At 57.1% G+C, this 26,580-nt stretch overlaps 1 protein-coding gene across 2 annotated transcripts; it reads left to right on the forward strand.

Annotated features, from left to right (window-relative positions):
- Positions 1-9,341: 9,341 nt before the first annotated feature.
- Positions 9,342-21,154, forward strand: B4GALNT4 (beta-1,4-N-acetyl-galactosaminyltransferase 4). Of its 2 annotated transcripts, XM_081532874.1 has the most exons (20): positions 9,342-9,574; positions 12,371-12,474; positions 12,834-12,929; positions 13,001-13,096; positions 13,178-13,268; positions 13,342-13,442; positions 13,601-13,668; positions 13,817-13,895; positions 15,052-15,118; positions 15,237-15,371; positions 15,450-15,559; positions 15,678-15,778; positions 15,869-15,966; positions 16,048-16,945; positions 18,759-19,048; positions 19,134-19,287; positions 19,424-19,496; positions 19,598-19,751; positions 20,092-20,218; positions 20,695-21,154. In XM_081532874.1, exons 1-20 carry the CDS (start codon positions 9,424-9,426, stop codon positions 20,831-20,833), a joined length of 3,132 nt encoding a protein of 1,043 aa, XP_081389000.1. In that variant the 5' UTR covers positions 9,342-9,423; the 3' UTR covers positions 20,834-21,154. The 2 variants fall into 2 exon arrangements, with proteins under 2 accessions (XP_081389000.1, XP_081389001.1); XM_081532875.1 differs by lacking the exons at positions 9,342-9,574; positions 12,371-12,474; positions 12,834-12,929; positions 13,001-13,096 and having other exon boundaries at positions 13,228-13,268; positions 13,353-13,442.
- Positions 21,155-26,580: the final 5,426 nt, after the last annotated feature.

The following is a 26,580-nucleotide window of genomic DNA, read 5'->3' on the forward strand; positions in this document are numbered from 1 at the left end:
CAGTATTTTTTAAATCAATTAATGTAATTTATGAAATCTACAGGCTAAGAAAGAAATAGAATACCTGATCAGTTGATGCAGAAAAGCACTTGACAAAACCCAACACCAATTCATAATGAAAATTCTCAACAAAGTGGGAACAGAGGGGAATTTTCTCAACTCGATCAAGATTATTTACCAAAAAATGCACCACTAACATCATACTTAATTGTGAGAAACCAGATGCTTTCCCCTTAAGATCAGAAACAAGGCAATGTTCAACTTCACTCCTGTTCAACTTCATACTAGAAATCCAGGATAATCAAATAAGTCAAGAAATGAAACACACAGATTGAGAAGGAAGAAATAAAACTATCTTTTTTTCACAGGTGACAAGACTGTCTGTACAAAAACCAAAGAATTAACAAATCAAAAAACAGAAAACACGTGGAATGCATAAGGAATTATAACAAGGTTGCAGAAAACAAGTTTAATATACAGAAGCCCATTGCCTTCCTATATCCTAGCAATGAACAAGGGAGATTTGACAAAGCACAATACCATTTACATCAGCATCCTAGAAAATTAAACATTCAGGTGTAAATCTAAAAACAAATAAAATATGTGCAGGATCCGCATAAGGAAGACTACAAAATTTTGATGAGTGAAATCAAAGATTTAAATAAAGGGACAGATATTGCATGTTCACTGTTAGGATCTCAATATTTTTAAGATGTCATTTCTTCACAACATGACCTATAGATTCAATGCAATCCCAATCAAAATCCCAGTAAGTTATGTTGTAGATATCGAAAGTTTATACGAAAAAGCAAAAATCCAGAATAGCCAACATTATACTGAAAAGAATGACAAAGTTGGAGAACTGACACTGTATGATTTATTATAAAGCTACAGTGATTAAGGCAGTCTGGTATTGGCAAAAGACGAAACAAACCGCTCAGTGGAACAGAATAGAGTCCAGAGATAGGTCCATACAAACACAGCCAACTGACCCTTGTTAAGTGAGCAAAGGTTTAACAAAGCCCTAGGCAACACAGTGGAGAAAATTTGTGGAAATTCTTCTCCACAAACTTTCTGGAACAAGTGGACATCTATGAGCAAGATATAACTAGACACAAACCTTATACTTTTTATAAGAATTAACTAAAAATTTATCATGTGTATGCTCAGTCATGTCCAACTCTTTGTGACTCCTTGGACTGTAACCCTCCAGGCTTCTCTGTTCATGGGATTTCCCAGGCAAGAATACAGGAATGGTAGCCATTACCTTCTTCAGGGGATCTTCCCAACCCAGAGATTGAATCTGTGTCTCCTGCATTGGCAGGTGGATTCTCTACCATCTGAGGGATCTTATAGACCAAAATTGTAAAGCTTCCAGAAGATAACGTAAGAGAAAATCTAATGAACTTTGATTTGGGGATGATGTTTTAGATATACCATAAGTGCAACCCCTGAAAGAAAAAGATTGATTAGCTGGACTTTATTAAAATTTTAAAACTCTGCTCTGCTAAATACACTGTTAAGACAATGAAAAGATAAGCCACTGAGTAGGAGGGAATATTTCCAAAACAAATATTAAACATAGGATTGTATCCAACAATACAAGGAACTCTTAAGACTCAACAGTAAGAAAACAAATAACCATTTTAAAATGGGCAACAGATCTAAACAGACACCTTACCAAAGAGGATATACAGATGTCAAGTAAGCATCTGCAAGGATACTCAACATCATAGTTGTTAGGGAATTGAAAATAAAATAACAAGACACCAATCGCAAGGCTAAGGTTTAAAATTCTGACAGTTCCAAATGCAGACCAAGCCCTGAAGCAACAGGAGCTTTCATTCATTGCTGGTGGGGACGCAAAATGGCAGTCACTTTGGAAGACATTAGACAATTTCTGAATTATATAGTGAGTTACACATAATCTCACTATATAATTCAGTAGTTGCAATCCTAGGTATTTATCCAATCGCTGAAAACTTTTTTTTACTCAATAAGTTGAAAACTCATGTCCACACAAAAACCTGCACACAATGTTTATAGCCGTTATATTCATAACTGACCCAAACTGGAAGCAGTCAGAATGTCTTTCAAGGGGGTAGTGAATAAACTACAGTGTGTCCAAACCACGGAACTTATTCAAGGATAAAAATAAAATGGCTGCCAATTAACAAAAAGTCGTGGATAAACCACAAACGCACACCGCTAAGTGAGAGAGGCCAGTCTGAAAAGGCTACACACTATATGGTTCTGACTCTGGACATTCCGGAAAGCGGGATCAAAGGAGACAGTAAAAGGACGCGTGGTTGCCAGAGACGCCGAGGGAGGTGGGCGAAGGTGGGACTTTTAGAGCCTTGAAGCCGTCGTGTTGATGTCGTAACGGTGAATATACGACCTGTGCGTTTGTCAAAACCCACAGGACTGAACACCACCACCTAACTCTGCAATTAAAGACTGTTTAGCAGGCGGAGGACCCCAGGCAGGAATGCAGGCGCAGTCACCTGGGAAAATGAAACGCTCAGGTGTAAATCAAAAAAAGTGTACAGGATCCACGTAAAAACTACAAAATTTTGTGACTGAAATCAAAGATGTAAATCGGGGGACCGATACTCCATGTTCGCTGATAGGATCTCAGTAGTGGTAAGGTGTGACTTCTTCTGGACCTAGAGATTCAGCGAGATCCCAACCAAATCCCAGTAAGTTACTTTGCAGACACGAGCGGGATTCGTAGGCGAGAAGGCCTGGGACGTGCACAGAGCACTGTGCCCTGGGGGTGAAGCTGGTTCTCCCGTGCGGGTTGGCAGCAGGGTCCCTGCTGCGCCAGGCCCTGGGACCACCCAGGTGGCGGGTGGGCGCCGAGAGCCTCAGTGCTGGGGGGGAGGTCACAGGCGACCGAGCGGAGAGCGACCCGTGGATAAGAGATGCTGCTGGGGCATCAGTGAGGACTCAGGTGCAGGGTAATGTGGAGCCGGGTTACACACAGGAGCATTTGTAGTGTGCGTGTGTGCAAGGTTGGCACACACATACTTTCTTTGCTTTGTCTGCTGAGAGGGCACAAAGAAACAACACTCTAGCAGCAATGAACTCATCTGAGATGATTCTCTAGCAAAAGGAAGGAAGCAGAGTTCCTTGAGGAAATGGCTGACCCTAGGACTGGAAGCAGAAATACACAGGATAAGCCTGGAGCCTTTGTAGCCGGAAAGGAAGGAGGTGCTCAGAAAAAGAAGACGAAAGCACACAAAGACGGGGCGTGTCCACGGGACGCAGGAGCCAGAACGGGAACACTCTGAGAAAGAAACTGCACAAAGCAATACTGTGTCATAACCTGAAGTATGAAATGCGGATCCATGTGATCACACTGACGAAACTGACCGAATAAATCAATAAATGGAGGAGAAGAGGCAAACTGGCCATGCCGAGAATTCCAAAGAAATTATGTGGACATTCTGCCCACTACGTGCAGGCTGTGCGTGAGGACCTCCACCCCCAAAGCACAGGACGGAAGGGAGGGATATGATTTTACAGTGGAGAAGCCTGCCGAGCACAGCTCAGCCACGTGATCACGGCCAGCGTCAACAGCCATAAATTAAGTTGGCAGGAGGCACCCTGGATGTGGCAAGACGAAAGGGGGCCTTTACACCTCCTGCCTCCATCCCCCAAACCCATAATCCCATCAAAGCCTGAAAAGAGCAACAGACCAGTCTCTACATCCCACAAAACACCTGCCCAGTCTTCCTCAAAACTGTGCAGGTCATCAAATCAGGGGCCGTCTGAGAGCCTGTCAGAGCCCGGAGGAGCCTGAGGAGACGGGACTGTCAGGTGGGGCCTGGGTGGGGGCCTGGAGCAGGAAAAGGACATTAGCTGAAAAGTAAGGAAGTCTGAATAAAGTATAGCCTTTAGTGAATAATGACACGTCAATATTGCTTCACTGATTCAAGGTGTTAATAACAGGGGAACTCTGGGGTTGGGCACACGGGCACTCTGTCTACACGATCAACACTCGTATAAATCCAACACTGCTGTAGAAAGCACAGCCTGCTCATTTTTGCAGCTGGACAGGCCGAAGTTAGTGCTGGCTCTCCTTCCTGACTGTCCCTGGGGGATCTGGGGGCCCCTCCTCACTGACCCAGGCTCTGATAGACACTTGGGTGAGGGCAGCCCATCCTGGGGGAGCTCTCTGCAGATGAGGAATGACACTGAGACGGGGTCTCCGAGGGTCTCAACATGCAGAGATCGTGCTACACGTGGGACTGAAACCACGGGCAGCCTGCCTGTTCATATAAGGAGGAGAGCTCCAGACGTGAAAAACACGTGCGTCTCAGTCTGCTCGGCGGCCAAACCAAGTCCCCAGACTGGGGGGTAAACAACAGACATCTGTCTCCTCAGTGCCCGGGAGGCTAGAAGTCAGAGGCCGTGGTGCCAGCGTGCCCGGGCTCTGCTGCAGGCGTGTGGCCTCCGCCGCATGCACGGCCCTCTGACGTGCTCGCGGAGAGCCGGCTCTGGCGTCTCCTGTTGCAGACACTGACCCCATCAGACCAGGCCCAGCCTCACGGCCTCATCTAACCCCAGTGACCTCCCAAGGCCCATCTCCAAATGCACTGGGGGTCAGGGTTCCCGCCTGTGAACTGGGGGAGGGGGACACCAACGTTCAGCCCATGACAAGAAGCCTGACTTGAATCACGATGACAGAAAGCCGCAGACCCCCAACCAGCTTCCTGGTCTGAGCTGGTCTGCAGATCCAACGCCCTGTGGATGAGGGCGAGGCCGTGTCCTTGAGGAAGGGTCCTGTCACAGCGCCAGAAATGTCCTGTGACTCTTCCTCCTGGCCTTCCCTGGAGGCCCCGAAGGGACACTTACCAGCGTCTGAGGAAGAGGAAGCAGAAATGCCAGGCTTTCCAGGGTCCCCAAACCACCACCGGGACCACCAGTCAGAGCAGGGGCTTGTGGTGTTCAGGTGTTTGGGTCACACCCATCTAACAGTGGGGCCAGTGCACCCCGAACCCCCGGTGGTTGCCCCCATCACAGATGCGATCGCTGTGGCAGACGCACAGCTGGCAGCACACCGGCCCCCGTCCCGTGGAGTCGGGGCCACCGTTGTGGAAAGGCCTCCTCCTCCTCCTCCAAGGAGAGCAGTAGACCACAGCAGGGACACCTCCCAAAGGCACTGCCGGGGTTGGCGCCACAAGAACTCAGGGCCCAGGAGGGGGCTCCCACCACGTCCCCACTCAGTTCTCCTGGGGGACCCATGCAGAAGACAGGGGGCCTGGGGACCGCCAGCCAACAATCACAGGCTTAACCAGTGGTGACTCCCGCCACAGCCGTGTTCCTGACGGGGCTTCGTGGCTGAAGCAGATCCCTGGCAGGGAGCCCAGCCGTCGGGGGCGGGTCTTCCCATGCCCGCTAGGGAGAGCTGCAGAAGAGGCAGCGACATCTGCCCACCGCCCTCCTCAGAGCAGAGCAGCCCCAGAGGCCTGGCTCACTGCCCCTCTCGTGGCCGTCACACTGGTCCGTGACACTGGTGATGCCATGTTGTTTGAAACTGATAAGCAGAAAGTAGTGGCTACCAGCTACCCTGGTCTGCCCAGGACTTTCCTGGGCTTAAAACTGAAAGTGCCACATCCTGGGAGTCCCCTCGGTAACAGGTAAGCCCTAGAGGGCTTCCACCAGGGGGCACATCAGACTGGAGGCCGCCGGCCGCTCGGCCACTCGGGGGAATCAACACAGGGTCACCGCGCTGGTGGGGATGGTGGTCATAGAAGGAGGACTGAGTTTGCATGACTGAACTGGGTGAGCAGGTGGCAGTCCGGAAGGCAGGAGACCGTCTAGCGTGTCTCTGAGTGTCCCCGGTCCTGGAACTAGAAACACCCAACGCAGGCGGAGACCTTTGGGATCACCCCACCGGACAAAGACCCACAAGCACCTGAGGTGCTGGCTGCGGACGCAGGGAACGTGCAGTGGGCGGGGCATGGAGGCAAGTGGCTGCCGCGGCAATGAGAACCTCGTCCTCACCTCACACGAGGGGCGGGCACACCACTTCCACCAGCCCCGTCCTCCCTTTTTCCACTCCCCCCACTAGGCCTTCCCTCGTGGCTCAGATGGTAAAGAATCTGCCTGCAATGAAGGAGACCCAGGTTCAGTCCCTGTGTTGGGAAGATCCCCTGGAGAAGGGGATGGCAATCCACTCCAGTATTCTTGCCTAGAGAATTCCATGGACAGAGGAGACCCGCAGGCTACAGTCTGTGGGGTCGCAGAGTCAGACACGACCGAGCGACTAACACTCTCACTTTCTTTTTCACTTCTAACTTATGTTAACAATAGTTGACCTTACATCTTGGTGTTTGTGTTATTAACACTCAACACGCTCTGAGAGTGTTCAAGTGTCCAACGAAATTCTTAAAGAGAATGTGTTATTCAGTTGGGCTCCCCAGGTGTTGCTAATGATAAAGAACCCACCTGCCAATGCAGGAGACCCAGGAGACGTGGGTTCGATCCCTGGGCGGGGAAGATCCCCTGGAGGAGGGTATGGGTACTCAGTTGGAGTCAGTATACCCAAAGATGGATACAGTGACGTGAAACATCCCTTCACCTCTTTTTGGCCAAACATGTGCATCATATTAAGCAGAAGCGTGATTTTGCCTGTTTTTATTTGGAAGTTAAACATGGTTTAAAGTAGAAGTGTGTATGCAGAGTTGCTGAGGAGCCTCTGCTGGTGTTCTATGTTCAGCTGGGAATCCATTTCCCAGGACCCCCTTCCCCATATGGTTCAGGTCAGAGTTGAGCAAGAGAGGAACTTGTGTGAAGCTGGAAAGGCAGGAGCAGGCAGTGGCTGCCACTCTCTGAAGGGTTGTTGTGGCCATGCATGGTCTCCAACAGAGTAGCCGTGTCCGGCAGACACCCGCTGCCTTCTTGCCTACCTCTGCCCCCTGCCCTTCACCCACCTGCTGCCCTCCAGGCTGAACCAGGAGCCCTCCTGGGCCTTCCCAGGCAGTAGGGTCCCCAACTCTTCCCTCCTGGCACCCACTTTCTGGTGCTTGCTTTTTAAAGACTGCATTTATGCTTCAGATCCGACGTCGCTTCCCCAAACAGCGAATTCCTAGTGGTCACTCCAATGGAAGAAACCCTTCCTCAGTCTCCCTAGGCCATCAGCTCTCTTTATTGTCTTTACAGCACTTCCCACCATTCTTGTTCACATGTGCCCCTGCCTAGGAAAACAGACGCTCCACAAAAGGAGGGGCTGTGTCTGCCGTGTTCACAGCTGTGCCCCTAAAGCCTCTGGCTCATAAGGACCTGGGGCATCTGTTGGCCCAATGGGCATGGGGAGGACCGGGAGCAGAGGGAAAGCATCGCCCACACGACAGCATGGAGACGTGCGTTTGTGAGTGTGAAGTTTGGAGAAAACACAGGAAACACAATGAGATTTACAGCACAAAACTACTGATACAATGCTTAAAATACACACAGTGTGACGTACACCGTAAGGAATGTTCAGATAACGCGGGCATGGAAAGCGGATTGGAGGGGGGGGACGAGAACGGGGTGGGGAGGTTTGAAGAGATGTGGGCGTTGTTCGCAGGACAGGTGACAGAACGGGGAAAACGGCCCTGAGGTTAAAATGAAAGGGGAAAAAGGATAGTGCAGCAGTGTTACAACCGCAACTCCCTGGACAACCTTCCCAAGATGAGGGGGGTCCACATCCCCTCCTCTGGAGCCTGGGGGGCCTGTGACAGCAGGGGCAGGATTGCGCAGTGACTCTCCAGGTGTGTTGCCCTGTTTGCTGGAGTCCAGAGGCCACCACCCCGAGTGGCCACCCCCAGGTACTCTGGTTAACCATCCCAGCCAAGCCCAGCCGTCCCTGCCAAGGCCCTGACATGAAGGTGCAGAAGTCTTCAGATGACCCCAGCCCAGCCACCAGAGTCACCCCCAGCTGGTCACGTCTTCCCACTTGAGGCCTGAGACATCCTGGAGCAGAGGAGAGCTGTCCTGCGGGGCCACATCTAAACTCTCCAACCACCGACTCCAGGAGCTTAACCAACAGTTGTTTTACAGCCTTGATGCTGGGCTGGCTGGTTACACAGTAACAGAGAAGTGGGACAGATGGAGGGACAGAGAGAAGAGTCAGGCTGCAGCAGGGCAGGGGTGGGGGAGACAGGGCAGGCAGGGGTAGCGGGGGCCGGGGCAGGAATGGGAACCAAATGGGGCAAAGTCCAGAATCAGCCCACACCCCACCCACCCACCTCCAGCTCAGCAAGAGCCACACCCCTGGCTCGGGGAGAGCTGGGTTCCCTCCTACCCGCTTCCAGACAGCCCTGCCTCTCCTGCCTGGGCACCTCCTCCCCAGCTACTCTGCCCTCAGTGGAGCCGACCACCTGGAGTCTGCTGCCCGTGTCCACCTGGTGGCCAGGTCAGACCCTGGCCTCCAATCTAAGTCCTTTGGTAGCTCCTCACGCCCCTTACTCAGTGTGAAGCCAGGTGCTTTGAGACCCTGCTCAGTCTTGCCTCCATGGAGCCTGTGCGCCCACACCCGCCCCAGCTGCCCTGACCCACCACCATCACCTCTCCCCCGTGTCTCTCCCCCAGACTTCCTTTTTCTTCTCTCCACGACGTCTGAGCCCCATTCCTCCTAGCTGCATTGTTAGCAGGAGGCTCAAGCTGCAAGCCCAAGCTGCCCACATCCTTCCCCTTCGTCCCACAAGCTCGTACTGTCTCCCCATCACGACTCCCTACACCCTTGTCCCCGTGTCCCTATTGTCCCCTGATCCATAGCCGGCTCCTCCCGCGGCCTCCACCACTACACCCTGTGACCCCAGTCCCTGTCCCCAGCACCTCGCGTTCCCCGCGTCCCCCGGTCCTATGCACTACCCCGCTCCCCGTGCATTCTCTGATCCTCGACTCCTGGCCCCGGCCCCGCGCCTCCCGGTGCACCTCCCGGGTCCTCCGCATTCCCGGGACCCCGCGTCCCCGCGAGGCGCGGGCCGGCTCGCCCAGGTGGATGCGCGCGTTGCGTGGAGACGAGCGGCGGGCACACCCTAACCTCTGGCCCCGCCTCCCGCGCCGCGGATTGGCTCCCCGCAGGCCGGCCAGGCCAGGATTGGCTCGGGCGGCGCGGCGGCCGGGCCCGTTTCACGGTGGGTAGCACCGCAGCGTGGATGCTGCTGCGTCCCGCCGCGGCCCCCGGGAGCTTGGAGCCCGAGCGGCCGGGCGGGGCCGGGCGGGGCCGGGCGGGGGAACCGCCGGCAGCCGCTCCGCCGCCCACCCCGGGCCCTCGGCCAAGGGCAGCCCGGGGTCGCGGCCGCAGCTCGGGGCCGCGGGCGGCGGACAAAGGGCCATGCGGGGCCGGGGGCCGCGGCGCGGAGCGCGCAGGAGTGGGGGGCCGCAGCGACGCCGCTGAGCGCGGCCCCGGGCGGGGCGGGGTCGGCCGCGATGCCGTGGTTCCCGGTGAAGAAGATCCGCAAACAGATCAAGCTGCTGCTCGTGCTGGTGCTGCTTACCTGCGCCGCGTGGCTCACGTACGTGCACCTGAGTCTGGTGCGCCAGGGCCGCGCGCTGCGCCAGCGGCTGGGCTACGGGCGAGGTACGGGAGGGGGCTCGCGCCCGGGGCGGGGGGCGGTGAGGCTCCCAAGCGGGCCCGGGCCCGGGCCCTCCCCTTACGCCCAGGTCTCGGCGCGGGCCAGAGTTGCCTGGAGACCCGGGCCGCCTTTCCCAGCTCGGCAGTATCGGGGCAGGGGGCTCGGTTCGGCTCGACCCGGCCGGAACGCCGGATGACGTCAACCGTGACGTGCGCGACCCTCTTGAGCATCCCCGAAGCCGGGCTGACTCGGGGGTCTGGCCCGGGGGCGGATAGCGCCTGGGTAACAGTGGTCTTGGAGAGCCCTCCGCTACCAGGCCCTGCCTGCTGGGATTTCGCGGGGCCAAGTCCGGCTGCGCCTCCGACTCTTCTGCTCAGCAGAGCCTCTGTTTCCCCGTCTGCTGGGGAAGAGGCTGGCGGGGGGAGCTGACCCTCGCAGTCAGAAGGCTTCCTGGGGGAGGCGCCCTAGGTAAACCTGTGATCGGGGACTGAGACGCTTGTGTGTCGGGACTGAGTCATGGGGATAGGGGTGCAGCCTGGGGAGCCCCGAACTGCCTGGAGCGGACACTCCCAGACTCAGGCTCACGCTCCAGTGGGAACAGACAATGAACCCACAAATCAAGTCCTGGTGAGTGATGTGGGGGAGAGTCAGGGGAGGAGTCCTGCCACTTTAGCTAGGGGATCTTGGAAGGGTTCTTGGAAGTGGTGACCATTGACACATATTTTAGGGAGGAGGAGCAGAGTGCCTAGAACAGGGTGGGGGGGGCGGGGAGGTTGGTGATGAGAGAGAGAAGGAAGCACTTCAGGGCAGGGAAGGTCCCAGCCAAGCTGCCCCTGACCTTTCTCAAGAAAGTGGGGTGTCTTTAGGGTGGGTGATGAGAATCTCGCTTCCTGAGGACTCAGAACGATGATTTTGATCCATTAAGTCCTGGCCACTCCCACCAAAGGGCCCAAAGCTCCCTGTTCAGTCCCACACCCAGGCCAGGGGTCAGAGGCTGATCCCAACCTACCCCTCCCCAGAGTGCACGCATCTTGCAGCTACCACATCCTCTAGGGGCCCCCAGTTACCATCACATAAGGCAGGACCCCAGAATGTGACCCAGTGACACAGAACATAACCAGCCTCCTACCCAGCTGCCTTGTGGTTTTCTGAGCAACCACAGTCCTCCCCAACCTGACTTCCCGAGCAGCCAGGGAGCCTAACTCAGCAGCTAGGAGGGGGCAGAGGTGTGGGAACCCCATTTCTGAGGCATCCTCTTCTCTCAGCTGGACCAGTGGGGAAGCCGTCCTGCTGTGCCCGAGTGGGCAGGAGCTGTTCAAGGTTACAGACAATCAAACTCTCGTGCAGCTCCAGCCAGGAGCAGCCCCAGCCGGTGGGTCTCACCTCTGGCGGCAGCTGCACCTCCTGCCTGGCGACCTGGCTCCACCAGGGCAGGGCTTGTGGAAGCTGAGCAGCTGAACGTGTCTGATGCCTTCCTGACTGTCCCGTCAGCACTGTCTTCACTCCCACCAGGAAGGCTTCCTGCCCTGTGTCCAGCAGCCTGTGCAGGCAGAGGTCCTGGGCGGAGGGGCCAGCAGGAGGCCATCTGGATCTCACTGAGCTTGGGCTCGGCCCTGCAGGACCGTGGTGGCAGCCTGGGTGTGGCACCCCCGCAGAAGTTTTCCAGCAGGCATAGGGTTACCTTGGTGGGCGGGGAGCATCGGGACCAGGCTGTGGGGGTTTTGCCCGGAGCCTCTTAGGGGCTCAGCTCCAGCCGGACAAAGGACAGTGACTAGGGAGAACCAAGTGGACAGGCACCACTGGAGTCTCACAGGCAGGAGAGCGTGGGCAGCCCCTGTCCCCCAGAGAAGGGGCCCAGGCCAGCTGTGTCCGTATGGGACTCTCGCTCCTGGGGTCTGGGCTGAAGAGCAGGCATAGATGTTGAAGCCAGACTTGGCCCTGGAGCAGAGGGGTTCCTGGACTGGGGGTCCCTGGATGGGACAGTGAAGCCTCATCTTCACTAAGATCCCAGAGTATGGGACCCCCAGGTCCACAGCTTGAGGAGGAAGTCTGGGATGTTGAGGGCATTGAGGTATGCAGGTGGTCTGCCCCAGGCTTGGGGGGTTGGGGTGTGCCACATTCTAGAGAAGTCCACAGAAGGGATCTCGGGGACAGTCTCCCTCCAGGGCCACCTTGGCCCCAGGTCCTCTGACAGCCAGGCCAGCATGCCAGTCCCTCCTCTGCCCAGGCAGGTGCCAGGGCTCATTTGGTCCGGGACCGTGGCCTCAAGGGCAGCAGGTAGCACACGTGCCATGGGCCGGGGCTGGTATAGCCTCAAGACCACAGTGCTGGCTTGCCTGACAACAAGCTCCAGCACTAACACCTGGCTCTCAGTTCCGGCAAGGGAGGCAGACACAAAACACTCCAGCACATGGGAAATATGCTGAGGGCACAGAGCAGTCTTGGGGGCCTTCCTGGAGGCAGAGTCGGTGGTGAGGACACCCGATTGGTGTGCACACGCATGCATGTGTGCTAGGATGTACACACACATACCTGTTCCCTCACACCAGTGGGGGCTGGGAAGAGTCAGGTGGAGGATTCAGGCAGGGCCATCCCCCCAGAGGTGGGATGTGGCAGAACAGCCCGGTAGAAGGCATTCCCAGCTGGTGTAGGGGGCATCGGGCAACATGAGGGAGCAGACATGGGGAGGGGAGGCTTCAAAGGGGACACCACTGGCCATCCTGACCCCAGCTGACCCCAGCGGCAGGGCCTGTGGCCCTGAAGACCCTGGGTCCCACCCACACCCCCGCTGCCACCCACAGACGGCGAGAAGCTGAGCGGTGTGACAGACGGCCGGGGCGTCCACGCTGCGCTGTCCACACAGAGAGCAGAGGACTCCAGCGAGAGCCGCGAGGAGGAGCCAGGGGTGAGCAGGGCTGTGGGGAGCAACACAGCCATGCATACGAGATCCAAGGCCACCGTGTGCCAGCGGCCGGGGGCGGGGGACGCAGCCGCTCGCATGCCCAGGCCCGGGGGGACGCAGGTGCTACACGCGGGGTGGCCGGGGGTCTTCTGGGTGTGCGTGTGGCTGGGGTGTGATGGATTCAGGGCTTCATGGCTAGATGTGGAGGGCTGTGTGACGGGAACCAGTGTGTGCGGCTGGCTGTGTAACACACTGCATCTGAGCCCGTGTGTGTGTGTGTGTGTGTGTGTGTGTGTGTGTGTGTGTGACTTCCTGCCCTCACACTTCTCAGCTTTGACCTTGGCGCCCTTTCTCTCCCGCAGTCTGAGGGTCGGGACTCGGGCGTGCTGTTTCCTGGGGGCGCTGGAAGACCCCTGGCGCTCAACCTCACCCATCAAGTGCCGGCGTGGCGGGAGGAGGTGAGGTCTGCTGGGGCTTGGGCGGGGAGGGCCGGGGGCGCCGAGCGGCCAGTGAGTCCTGCTCCCCACAGTTCAAGGGGCAGGTGAACCTTCACGTGTTCGAGGACTGGTGTGGGGGCACTGTGGGCCAGCTCCGGGGGAACCTGCACTTCCCGCTCTTCCCTCACGTGAGTGCCAGGGCGGCGGGTCCTGGGCGGGCGGGTGGGCATGGGCAGGCACCTCGACGTCAGCGGCCGCTGTCCCCCCAGACTCGCACCACTGTGAAGAAGCTGGCTGTGTCCCCCAAGTGGAAGAACTACGGCCTCCGGCTCTTCGGCTTCATCCACCCGGCGAGAGATGGTGCGGGGGTGGGGACGTGGGGGGGAGTGTCCCGAGCGCCCCGCCCGCCCCTGAGCCCTGTCTTACGGCCTAGGCGACGTCCAGTTCTCTGTGGCCTCGGATGACAACTCGGAGTTTTGGCTGAGCCCAAACGAGAGCCCAGCGGGTGCCCAGCTGGTGGCCTTTGTGGGCAAGGTATCCCCACCCACCCCTCCGTCCACACCCCTTCTGTCTTCACGGGCCTCCTGTGGCCTCGGTCACCTGTCCCCTTCAGCTTCTCAGGAATGGGCACTGGATGGGGCTGGTACCCCAAGGAGAGGGTGAGCCCCCTGCCCTTTTCTGTCGCCCTCCAGACAGGCTCAGAGTGGACAGCGCCTGGAGAGTTCACCAAGTTCAGCTCCCAGGTGTCCAAGCCCAGACGGTAAGTGACTGGGAGCAGGTGTGTGTCTGTGCATGAGCCCGGGGTGACGCGTGCATGCGTGAAACTGCTGCCGCTGGCCCTGGGACTCGCCGCCTCTCGGGGGCTCCTGGGGCGCGGCAGGCTGGCCCCTGACTCCTCCTGTCCTCAGGCTCATGGCCTCTCGGAGGTACTACTTTGAGCTGCTGCACAAGCAGGATGACCGCGGCTCGGACCACGTGGAAGTGGGCGTGAGTGCAGCTGTCCCCCCAGGGGCTTCAGGAGACTCCCCCTGCCCTGCCCTGCTCTCCTCCCGGCCACTCCCCACAGAACAGCAGCGTGGACGCTGCCCCTCCCCCAGGACTTCCCATCTGGCTGACAGAGCAGTTGCTCAGGGACAGGACTTGTGCTCCACTGAGCCTGCTCAGGGGCTTCACAGAGAAAGTGGCCCCTGAGCAGATTCTTGAGAGAGACGTTCACAGGGAGACCCATAGGGGAGAGAATTCGGGGTGCAAGGATGAACTCTTGGTCTCAAGAACAGTCTTCTGGAACTCCAAGCAGTCTGGTGGCCAGATCAGGCAGGGCTGCCTCCTGAGAATGAGGCAATGGGGTTTGCATGTCGGGGAAAACCCTCTAGCCACTGCCTGTTGGGAAGGATTTTCACAGGTGACCATCGGTCCTTGAACCCGCAGGTCCTGTGGGGGTGGGGGGAGATGCCCAGTGACTGAGCTGAGTTTAGCTGGATGTGGGGTGGTGACCGGGGGGGGGTGTTGCAGGTGTCTAGTTTGTGTGTGGAGGGCATCACCCCAACTCAGCTTGGCAGAGGGTCTAGACTGGAGATGGCAGATTTCAGGTGATCTGGTGGAAGCTGAGGGGGTGACTAAGGGCCCAGGATGAGCTGGGAAGGGAAGAGGGCCTGGGACAGCCCCCAGGAACCCCAGCATGAGAGGTCGGGGAGAGACAGTCTGCAAGGGAGGCTGAGAAGCACAGGCACAGAAGTAGGAGCGGTGGGGATGGGAGGTCCACCAGGGAGCTGGGAGCCATCGGAGCTCGCCCTTGGAAGGCCAGCTTTGACCTCCAGAAGGGCAGTGGCCGTAGAATCACGAGCAGGTGGGGGCGGAGGTCATAACCAGAAGGTCAAGAAGTGCCCAGGATGTCGGGAAAGGCCTGAAGGGAGCAGAAGACATTCTCACCTTCCTCCAGGGACCCCAACCTTCTGGCCTCCACAGCTTCCCTGACGTGCCTTCTTAGGACTCCTCTCCCGTCCACCCGCCCAGCTTTCTGCGTCCTTAAAGGTGTTGCCCTCCTAGCTCCCCGTCCCCATGCCAGGAAGATCCACTCCTCCCTGCCCCAGGGTGTCTCCCGCATCCCCTTCCTTTGGCCCTGACCACCGTCTCCAACCCCCAGTGGCGAGCATTCCTGCCGGGTCTGAAGTTCGAGGTCATCGGCTCTGCTCACATCTCCCTTTACACAGGTGCAGCCAGGGCCTCTGGGGGGAGGGAGGCGCCTATGGGTGGTCTCTGGGGTTGCTGGATGTGGGTGAGGAGGGCTCTGTGAACCCCTTGGGGACCTCACACATCCTCTGCCCCTAGACGAGTCAGCCCTGAAGATGGACCACGTGGCTCATGTGCCCCAGTCCCCTGCCAGTCACGTGGGGGGGCGTTGGCGGCAGGAGGAGCCCAGAGCTGACATGCTGCGGCCGGATCCCCGAGATGCCTTCTTTCGCAGTGAGGAGGGTTCGCGCACAGGGTGGAGGGGGTGTCGAGGCGAGGGTTGGGGTCACAGGGTGACCTCCCCTTTCACAGCGCCTCGGGTGGAGCCCTCGGACCTGGAGAGTGTGCTGGAGCCCTGCGCCTACGCCCCGACCTACGTCGTCAAGGACTTTCCCATCGCAAGATACCAGGGACTGCAGTTCGTAAGTGCTCCTCGCCAAGGTCTTTCCTGAGACCCAGGCCTCCCCCTCTCCAGGGTCCCGGCAGCCTCCTCCAGACCCTCTGGAAGGCGGCCCGCCCTGAGCCCTCTGCCCACCCCAGGTGTACCTGTCCTTCGTTTATCCCAATGACCACACGCGCCTGACTCACATGGAGACGGACAACAAGTGCTTTTACCGGGAGTCGCCGCTGTATCTGGAAAGGTGGGCGGCGGGCGGGCGGTGCCCAGGAAGAATGGGCGGGCCTCAGCCAGCCGGTGTCTGACGCCCCGCCCGCCCGCCCGCCCGCCCCAGGTTTGGGTTCTACAAATACATGAAGATGGACCGGGAGGAGGGCGAGGAGGACAGGGAGGAGGTGCAGCGCCGAGCCTTCCTCTTCCTCAACCCCGACGGTGAGTGCCCACGGTGAGTGCCCACAGTGACCCCACCCCCAGCTGCGTGGCCCTGCAGCAGCTCACACGCGCTTCCCACAGACTTCCTGGATGACGAGGACGACGGAGAGCTGCTCGACGCCGGCCTGGGGCCCACCGAGGCCCCCAGAAGGCAGGGTGGCCGCCAGCCCCCTGCCCCCGCAGCCCCCTCCAAGGCCCCGGCCACCCCCGCCCACCCCGCCACGCCAACACCCCGGCGCTCCCGAGCGCTGAGCTGGGCGGCCCGCCAGCTCCCCCTCTTCTTAGGCCGCGCCCCGCCCCCGCGGCCTGCAGCCCGGCCCTCCAAGGTGTACGTGACACGCGTGCGGCCCGGGGTGCGGGCGCCCCCCCAGGCCCCGCCGCTCGGCGCACGCGGCCCACCCCGGCCGCCCTTGCCTGGCGTCTTCCTGCGCCCCCGACCCCTACCCAGGGTGCGGCTGCGGGCGCCCCCATACCCACCCCGGGCTCGAGGCCACAGGACGAGCAGCCCCCCGGCCACAGAGCTGAGAGCCCTGGCCCCGGTGCCAGCCACCCAGGAGAGCCGGGAGGGCCGGGCGCGCGCGCCGGGACTCGCGGCCCCCACGGCGGACTCCAACTCTTCCTCTGAAGCGCAGCCGGTGACCTCCTTCCTGAGCTTGTCCCAGGTGTCCAGGCCACAGCTGCCTGGGGAGGGCGAGGAGGACGAGGAGGAGGGAGGGGATGACGACGGGGAAGAGGCGCCGGGCGACGAGAATGCGTCGGAGGACAGCGAGGAGGCGGCAGGCCTGGTGCGTGGCCGCTGGCGCGAGGACGCCATCGACTGGCAGCGCACGTTCAGCGTCGGCAATGTGGACTTCGAGCTGCTGCGCTCCGACTGGAACGATCTGCGCTGCAACGTGTCCGGGAACCTGCAGCTGCCCGAGGCCGAGGCCGTGGACGTGGTGGCTCAGTACATGGAGAGGCTCAACATGCGCCACAGCGGGTACGGGGCAGGGGTGCCGTGGGAGGGGCGGAGCTTGGCCTCGATGGGACCCTCAGCTCTTCCCCAAGGTCTGACAAGGCACTGCACCGGGAGTGGCGCGCACACACACACAACCGTCAGAAAGTGTCTTCTCTCCCTTCTGGGGCCCCTGTCCTGTGTTAAGAGCCTTCCCCCTACCACCCAGGGCTGGTTCCCCTGTCCTGCACCTCCAAACCCCCCGCCTGCCACCTTGGACCTGGACTTGGACCTGAGGATGGATCTGAGCCACCCAGGTCTCTCCTTGAAATAGACACACACACACAGGATCAAGCTAAGAACCCTAAGATCCCTCTCCAGACTAGCACCATGCTGACTGGGGTCTTAGTCCTCAGAGGTGAGCTCGGGGTTCCTGCCCTATTGATCCCTCTGATCGGGTCTGCCAGGCCCCAGGAATTGAATCCTGTCTCCACCTCAAGCAGGTGTGGGGCTGGAGAGTGGGAACCCCAATTTGCCCTGAGGGGTTCTTAGAACTATGCTGAGCCCTTAAGGCAGGGGGCAGGACCTGCAGACAGAAGTGACAGGCAAAGGCTGGCCAGGAGGCTGGTGGTCAGAGGACAGGCCTCATGGGCATTGAAGGCCAGGTTCAGGACTCATTTTTGCCTCTGATACAAAGTTTAGAGCAGGACAGCGTATGGCCCATCTGGATCATAGACGAAGGTGTGGCAGCCTTGGAGAGGAGGGGGTGGAAGGTGGGGCCTGTGACCTATAGGCTTGGTCCAGGGCAGCGATGGGACGGCCTGGACCCTTGGCAGAGGCTGGGGCAGATTGATTCTAAGTGGCTGAAAAAGCCAGCCTGCCCTTGGGTCCGAGCCTCCTGAGAGCGCTCATCGTCCCAGAGTATGAGGGCCTCTGTCCAACAGAAAGGTCATGGCTGCAGCCCCATCCTCCGAACAGGACAAGGGCATGAGTGGCCCCAGGAGCGAAAGCACAGACTCAGAGCCTTTGGGACAGAAAGGCCCTGACACTGGGGGAGACCGTGGTGGGCATGGGCATGGGGCGAGGGGAAAAATCTAGACCCCTGGAGGTCACACTGGTAGGCTCCCAGGTGAGTGAGACTGGCTGTACAGGGGGATCACGTGGCAGAAAGAAGAGCAACCTAGTCAAGCGCAGGGCCCTGTCTTCCCCGAGGAGGAGAAACCACTGTTTGTGGGCAGAGTGAAGGTGGAGGTGAGGTGCTCAGGGCCGGGGTGAAGGGGAAGGGCCAGAGGCTTCTTCCCAGGAGAACAGGGTAGCCCTTGGGCTTGTGCCAGGGAGACAAAAAGGAGGTTTCTTAGAGGAGGTATTTAGGACCTTGGAGACGGCGGGTGGGGAGGATCGGCCCAGCATCCAGGCAGGGGCAGCCGGGGCAGAGCCCTCCCTCCAGGAGAGGAAGCTCGCTTGTCTGCGGGACAAGATACTGAGGCACAAGTCAGATACCGTTCACCCGAGTTAGAATTAAGGCATCTGAGTCTCGTCCCGTGGGCAGTGGGTCCCCCTAAAGGTGTCTGAGCGTGTGGCTGTGGACGGCAGCGGTGGCCGGGAGGAGAGAGGACGGACCTGGGCGTCCAGGGAGGAGGAGGCCTGAAATGTGGGTCTGCCTTCTGAGACGGCACCCCTCAGAGGGCCTCGGCCTTGAGGGTGGATGGGGTGGGTGGGGACCGGGACCCATGGCCGCTGGGGGGAGGGGTGCATGGCAGCCATGCCCCCCCAGTCACTTGAGTGGGCGCCTTTCTGCGGCGGCGATGGGGGGCCGCGGGGGGCCTCCACTCTGCCGCTGACCAGGCTCCGCCCCCAGGCGATATGCTCTTCTGCGCATCGTGAACGTGGAGAAGCGCCGGGACTCAGCGCGCGGAAGCCGCTTCCTCCTGGAACTGGAGCTCCAGGAACGCGGCGGGCGCCGCCTGCGCTTGTCTGAGTACGTCTTCCTGCGCCTGCCCGGGGCCCGTGCGGGCGACGCCGAGGAAGCCCGAGAGAGTCCCGAGCCCGCCGCAGCCGCGTCCGCGCGCCCCGACGGCCGCCTGGAGCTGTGCCGGCCGCTGCGTCTGGCTTGGCGCCAGGACGTGATGGTGCACTTCGTGGTGCCAGGTGCGCGGTGGACGGCGGGTGCGCCACCTGGGGCGGGGACCGCCGGGCTGCGTCCAGGTGGGCTCAGTGTCCCATCCTCCCCCAGTGAAAAACCAGGCGCGCTGGGTGATACAGTTCCTGGCAGACATGGCCGCACTGCACGCCCGCACAGGTGACTCCCGCTTCAATGTCGTCCTGGTGGACTTTGAGAGCGAGGACATGGACGTGGAGCGGGCCCTCCGGGCAGCGCGGCTGCCCAGGTAACGGCGCCCCCACCTCCTTTCTGGGAGGGTGGGCCAAATCTTTCCTCCTCCCCAACAGAGATGAGTTTTCCTGCCCCCGCCCCGCCCCCAGAGACCGCGGTATGTGACCCCACCCGCTTGTCCCCTCTCCCAGATACCAATACCTGAGGCGAGCCGGAAACTTTGAGCGCTCTGCGGGGCTGCAAGCTGGAGTGGACGCGGTGGAGGTGCGTGGGCAGGGTGGGGCCGGCTGGAAACGCCAACTGGGCTGGGGTGGAGCGCCCTTCTGGAGCGGAGGGCGAGGCTCAGACCTCCCCGCTGTCCCCAGGATGCCAGCAGCATCGTTTTCCTCTGCGACCTGCACATCCACTTCCCCCCCAGCATCCTAGACGGCATCCGCAAGCACTGCGTGGAGGGCAAGCTGGCCTTCGCGCCTGTGGTCATGCGGCTCAGCTGCGGGAGCTCACCAGGGGACCCGCACGGTAATGCCCTGGATGCCCCCCAGGAGGGCCCGGGGTCCAACCAATGCCAGGGTGAAATCTAGGCTCCCCAGGGGCCTCCCAACCCGCAGGGTAGGCCTGGGGCCCCGTCAGGGTTTCCTGTAATGCCTGGGATTCTTTGTGGCATCTAGTAACCCCACAGTGCCCAGGACCCCAAGTCCCCCCCCTAGTAACCCCAGGGTCACCCTTGGCCTCTAGGAACCTCTTCTAGCACCCAAATCATGCCCAGGGGCCGAGGTATGACCAACATGTTGGAGTGACCCCAAGAGCCCTCCTGAAATAAGGCCTTTCGGGACCTGAAAGCGCACCCCCTCCCCACCAGGTTACTGGGAGGTGAATGGCTTTGGGCTCTTTGGGATCTACAAGTCCGACTTTGACCGCATTGGAGGCATGAACACCGAGGAATTCCGGGACCAGTGGGGAGGCGAGGACTGGGAGCTCCTGGACAGGTGACCCCCCCCCAGACAGACTCCACGTCCTCCCCTCTGGGTGGGGAGGGGCCCCGGGGTCCTCACATGCCGACAAGGCTCTGCTGTCCTCCTCCTCCTCCTCTCAGGATCCATAGGCCTAGAGAGGTTCTAGACGCCCCCCCACCCCAAGCCCCTTCCCAGCTCCAGGGTTCTGCAGAGGCAGGGAAGCCCCCAGATCCTGTAGGCCTGGTGGTGGCCCTGGGGTCCCCCCTGCCCCCAGCAGGGTCCTGCAGTAGTGGAAGCCCCCACATGCAGCCCCTGGACCGGGTTATGACCTCTTCCATTCCACCCCACCCCACGGTTCTGTGGGCTCAAGGGCCGCCCTGACACATGTGCCCTTCCCCTCCAGGGTCCAGAATAAGGGCAGCCCCATTCGCCCCCCTTCCCCAGTCTCGATCACCCCCGAAGACCCTCCAGGCTGCGCAGCAGCGCTGACCACCCCTCCCTACCCCCAGGGTCCTGCAGGCAGGGCTGGAGGTGGAGCGACTCCGAGTGCGGAACTTCTACCACTACTTCCACTCCAAGCGGGGGATGTGGGGCGCGCGCAGCCGCAAGGCCGCCCGGAAGGAGGCCCCCCGGAAGGAGGCCCCTTAAGGACCAGCGCCCCCTGCCCCCCCCCCCCGCCGGCCTGTGCTGGCAGCTGGAGGCCGGGCTCAGCGCCTGAAGCCCGGGAACGCGGCGGGCTCAGCCCGGGGGCGCAGCCACCATCGTGCCTGCCCGCCCGGGCCCCCAGGCCCTTGCTCCCCGGCCCCTTCCAGAGAGGCGGCCTCCGTAGTGGGCGGGGCCCAGGCTCGGCCCGCGCGCCCTGTGCCATGATTTCTGTGAAATTTTGCCGTAGCGATGACATTGTTTTCAGGATTTCCGTCTGTTCCATTTTTTATTCAGAATGAAATGAAATATTTTTTTTAGTTCTGACTCGTTCTCTGTGCCTGGTTGTCTTGGGGGCAGAGGGGCCTGGGCGCCGTGCCTGCTCCTGACACCCCTTCCTGACCTGAGCTTTGGACGCCATGCTGACCCCACCTTCCTCCACCCTCGCGGCTTCCTGCCTCTGCGCCGTCTTCCCTTTGAGCTTCGGGCCCTGAGGAGAAGGGGCTTCGGACCTCCTGCCACCGCCCTGCGCATGGAGCCACTGGTCATGGGCAAGGCGCAGGGCCTTTCCACCCGCGACCAAATGATAGCCGACCATGTCCGCAGTCTCATTTGTAGTGAAAACGTTGGACGTGACTCCTGCCCCATCCGCCTCAAAGATGCGGGAGCACTCAGCACCCCGGGACTGGGCCGGGGGTCGGGCAGGGGATGTCCTATGGCCAGGTGGGGGGCTATAGTTAGGCCTCAGTTGCCATGATTGGAGACCCCAGTGCACACTGCTTTAAGTGGAACAGAGGTTTGCTTGTTTGACTCGTCTCATGTGACCCTCACTCAGCGTCGGGAGCCCCTGGGGAGCCAGACACAGACTGGCCGACGCTGCCAACGGCCAGCCCTCCCCTCGCCTGGTACTGGGTGTCCCACCCACGTGAGTTCCTTGTGGCTGCTATACCAGATTTCCAGGAACAAAATGGAATTTCCTGTCTTTCAGCTCTGGACATCAGAAGTCCTAAAATCAAGGTTTCCAGCCCGCCTTCTCTCTGGAGGCTTTAGGGACGAATCTGCTCCCTTCCCTTCCCAATTCCTCCAGGGCGCCGGGACTCGGTGCGTGGGCCCTTCCTCCACCCTCAAAGCCACCAGCTGGCCACCTTCGTGTCACTGCCCTCACCTCTGCTACCGTATCGTGTCTCCTCCTCTGGCTCTGACTCTCCTGCCTCCCGCTTATAAGGACTCTTATGATGACACTGGACCCATGCACATAACCCAGGACAATTGCTCCATCTCAAGGAACATCCTTCATGGATGGAAACACTCAATACTGTCACGATGTCAGTTTTCCCCAACTTGATTCAATGCAATCCCAATCAAAATCCCACCAAGTGGGACTTCCCTGGTGGTCTAGTGGTTAAAAATCCACCATGAAAGTCCCTGTTGCCGTGGAGGTGACAGCCCGAGGCTCTGGGGATTCGAGGCACGGGCATCTGCGGAGCGGTTCCACTGCGTGTCCTTATTCCACGGGGAGCAGCATGTCCGCCCAGAATTCCAAACAGTTCTCACAAGGTTTACCTCGCCATGGGGAGGAGTTCAATGAAAGAGGGATCGGGCCCCGGAGAGACCCCAGAGATGCCCACGGCACTCAGCCCTGTGGCTGCTGACCTGGGCAGCCAGTGGGTGTGAACATTAAGTCACTTGTGACTTGGACTTCAGCGCAGGTCCTCCTGGTTCACGGAGGGCGAGTGCCCACAAGGTGGAGGACACAGCAGACCTGCCTCAAGCTCCCAGATGCCCCAGCTCACACTGTCCACTCCTGCCTAATTGTCTAGTTCAGAAGGAATGGTCCCCAGATGTTTGTAACAAGAAAGAACTAGCAGTGAAATGAACAATTGTTATTCAGTCGCCCAGTCGTGTCTGACTGTGACCCCATGGACTGCAGCACGCCAGCCTTCCCTGGCCTCCATCATCTCCCAGGGTTTCCTCAAACTCATGCCCATTGAATCAATGATGCCATCCAACCATCTCATCCTCTGTTGCCCCCTTCTCTTGCCCTCAATCTTTCCCAGCATCAGGGTCTTTTCCAATGAGTCGGCTCTTCACATCAGGTGGCCAAAGTATTGGAGCTTCAATTTCAGCATCAGTCCTTTCAATGAATATTCAGGACTGAGCTCCTTTAGAATTGACTGGTTTGATCTCCTTGCAGTCCAAGGGACTCTCGAGAGTCTTCTCCAACACCACAGGTCAAAAGCATCAATTCTTCGGCACTCAGCTTTCTTTATGGTCCAACTATCACATCCATACGTGACCACTGGAAAAACCATAGCTTTGACTAGACAGACCTTTGTCAGCAAAGTAATGTCTCTGCTTTGTAATATGCTGTCTAGGCTGGTTATAGCTTTTCTTCCAGTGGGCAAGCATCTTTTAATTTCATGGCTGCAGTCACCATCTGCAGTGATTTTGCAGCCAAAAAAAATAAAGTCTGTCACTGTTTCCATTGCTTCCCCATCTATTTGCCATGAAGTGATGGGACTGGATGCCATGATTTTTGTTTTCTGAATGTTGAGTTTTAAGCCAACTTTTCACTCTCCTCTTTCACCTTTATTAACAGTCTCTTTAGTTCCTCTCCGCTTTTTTTGTCATAAAAATGGTGTCATTTGCATATCTGAGGTTATTGATATTTCTCCTGGGAAACTTGATTCCAGCTTGTGCTTCATCCAGCCCAGCATTTTGCATGATGTACTCTGTATATAATTTAAATAAGCAGGGTGACTATATACAGCCTTGATGTACTCCTTTCCCAATTATGAATCAGTCTGTTGTTGCACGTGCAGAAAGTGAAAAACTAAAGAGCCTCTTGATGAAAGTGAAAGAGGAGAGTGAAAAAGTTGGCTTAAAGCTCAACGTTCAGAAAACTAAGATCATGGCATCTGGTCCCATCACTTCATGGGAAATAGATGGGGAAACAGTGGAAACAGTGTCAGACTTTATTTTTTTGGGCTCCAGAATCACTATTGATGGTGACTGCAGCCATGAAATTAAAAGACGCTTACTCCTTGGAAGGAAGATTATGGCCAACCTAGATAGCATATTTAAAAGCAGAGACATTACTTTGCCAACAAAAGTCCGTCTAGTCAAGGCTATGGTTTTTCCAGTGGTCATGTATGGATGTGAGAGTTGGACGGTGAAGAAAGCTGAGCGCCGAAGAATTGATGCTTTTGAACTGTGGTGTTGGAGAAGACTCTTGAGAGTCCCTTGGACTGCAAGGAGATCCAATCAATCCATCCTAAAAGAGATCAATCCTGGGTGTTCATTGGAAGGTCTGATGTTGAAGCTGAAACTCCAATACTTTGGCCACCTCATGCGAAGGGTTGACTCATTGGAAAAGACCCTAATGCTGGGTAGGATTGGGGGCAGGAGGAGAAGGGGACGACAGAGGATGAGATGGTTGGATGGCATCACCGACTCAATGGACATGGGTTTGGGTGGACTCCGGGAGTTGGTGATGGACAGAGCGGCCTGGAGTGCTGCAATTCATGGGGTGGCAAAGAGTTGGACACGACTGAGCGACTGAACTGAACTGTTGTTGCACGTTCGTTTCTAACTGTTGCTTCTTGACCTGCATACAGGTTTTGCAGGAGGCAGCTAGGGTGGTCCGGTATTCCCATCTCTTTAAAAATTTTCCACAATTTGTTGTGATCCACACAAGGGCTTTAGCATAGTCAATGAAGCAGAAGTAAATATTTTTTCTGGAACTCTTGCTTTTTCTATTATCCAGCAGATGTCGGCAATTTGATCTCTGGTTCCTCTGCTTTTTCTAAATCCAGCTTGTACATCTGGAAGTTCTCAGTTCATACACTGTTGAAGCCTAGCTTGAAGGATTTTGAGCATTACTTTGCTAGCATGTGAAATGAGCGCAATTGTGTGGTAGTTTGAACATTCTTTGGCATTCTTTGCCCTTTTTGGGGATTGGAATGAAAACTGACCTTTTCCAGTCCTGTAGCCACTGCTGAATTTTCCAAATCTGCTGGCATATTGAGTGCAACAGCATCATCTTTTAGGATTTGAAATAGCTCTGTTGGAATTCCATCATCTCCACTAGCTTTGTTCATAGTGATGCTCCTAAGGCCCACTTGACTTCACACTCCAGGATGTCTGGCTCTAGGTGAGTGATCACACCATCATGATTATCTGGGTCGTGAAGATCTTTTTTGTACAGTTCTTCTGTGGATTCTGGCCACCTCTTCTTCCGCTTCTGTTAAGAGTGTTTATGTCCTTTATTGTGCCCATCTTTATATGAAATGTTCCCTTGGTATCTCTAATTTTCTTGAAGAGATCTCTAGTCTTTCCCATTCTATTGTTTTCCTTTATTTCTTTCCATTGACCACTGAGGAAGTCTTTCTTATCTCTCCTTGCTATTCTTTGGAACTCTGCATTCAGGTGGGTATATCTTTCCTTTTCTCCTTTGCCTTGCATTTCTCTTCTTTTCTCAACTATTTGTAAGGACTCCTCAATCACTTTGCCAAAAGAGGGAGAGGGGATGTAACAGCCAGGGGAAGCATGTACATCAGAAAAATAATTACCTCTGGAAGCAGAAAAAAAAAAAGTCAGACACTTCATCTAATCTAGAGCACATATATACCATGATTTATTAACCCATTTTAACAACTACTGAGTACCCGCTATGCGCCAGGTACTGACGGAAAACCGGTGAATGCAACAGACAAGAATCCCTGCCCTTGTAGAATTTACATTCTAGTGAAAGGTGAGGGGGAGCAGATGACAGACACAACAAAGAGATGTCTAGGATTTTAGCTGGTGGCAGCTGCTGTAGAGAAAAATAAAGCCAGGTAAAAGAATAGTGAGTCTGAATGAGGCTGCCATTGTAAATAGTGGTCAGGAAAAGTCTGAGACAGTGACATCCCAGCAAAGCCCTGAGGCTGTGAGTCTGCCAAGGACACAGATGCGGGAGGGGAGGATGTATGCAGTGTTGACATTTGAGCAAGTTTTTAGAAATCAATGTTAAATCCTTCTCATCACTTCTTTTCGATATTATACTGGAAGAACTAGTTAATAAGACAAGAAAAGGAAATAAAAGGTTTACAGATTGAGGAAGAAGAAATACAGTTGTTCTAGTTTGCAGACAACCTGCTCACATACGTACAAAATCCAACAGAATCAGCCAAGAAGAAAAAGAAAGACAGTCCTGGAACTCCTGGAATGATCAATTACAGCAAGGCTGCAGGATACAAGGTTAATGTACAAAAGTCACTTGCTTTCCTATATACTAGCAATGAACTATGTGAAATTTGAAATTTAAAACACAATAAATACCATTTACATTAGCACCCCCCAAAATAAATAAATACCCAGGTAAAAATCTAACAAAACATATATAAGATCTATATGAAGAAAACTGCAAAACTGTGATGAAAGAAATCAAAAGACCTAAATCAATGGAGAGATAGTCCACGTTCATGGATCAGAAGACTCAATACTGTCAGAATGTGTTTTTCCCAACCTGATCTCTGTAAATTCAATACAATTCTAATCAAAACCCCACCAACCGGGACTTCCCTGCTGGTCCAGTGGTTACAAGCCCACCTCTTAATGCAGGGGATATGGGTTCAATCCCTGGTCAGGGAACTAAGATCTCACATGTGGTGGGGCAACTAAGCTAGCCCAGGCACCGCAGCCCCTGAGCCCATGCACCGCAACTAGGGTCCATGCGCTGCAGTGAAAGACCCAGCATGACGCAATGAAGA

This window comes from Giraffa tippelskirchi, chromosome 10 (genome assembly GCF_054371585.1).
Source record: "Giraffa tippelskirchi isolate mGirTip1 chromosome 10, T2T-mGirTip1v1.2.pri, whole genome shotgun sequence".
Taxonomy (NCBI): domain Eukaryota; kingdom Metazoa; phylum Chordata; class Mammalia; order Artiodactyla; family Giraffidae; genus Giraffa; species Giraffa tippelskirchi.

Bases quoted from the DNA above. Each gene is read 5' to 3' on its own strand.
- B4GALNT4 (XM_081532874.1), top strand. From the start codon at position 9,424: ATGCCGTGGTTCCCGGTGAAGAAGATCCGCAAACAGATCAAGCTGCTG. The intron at 9,575-12,370 runs GTACGGGAGGGG...TGCCACCCACAG, and splicing joins GCGGCTGGGCTACGGGCGAG to ACGGCGAGAAGCTGAGCGGT. The intron at 12,475-12,833 runs GTGAGCAGGGCT...TCTCTCCCGCAG, and splicing joins GCCGCGAGGAGGAGCCAGGG to TCTGAGGGTCGGGACTCGGG.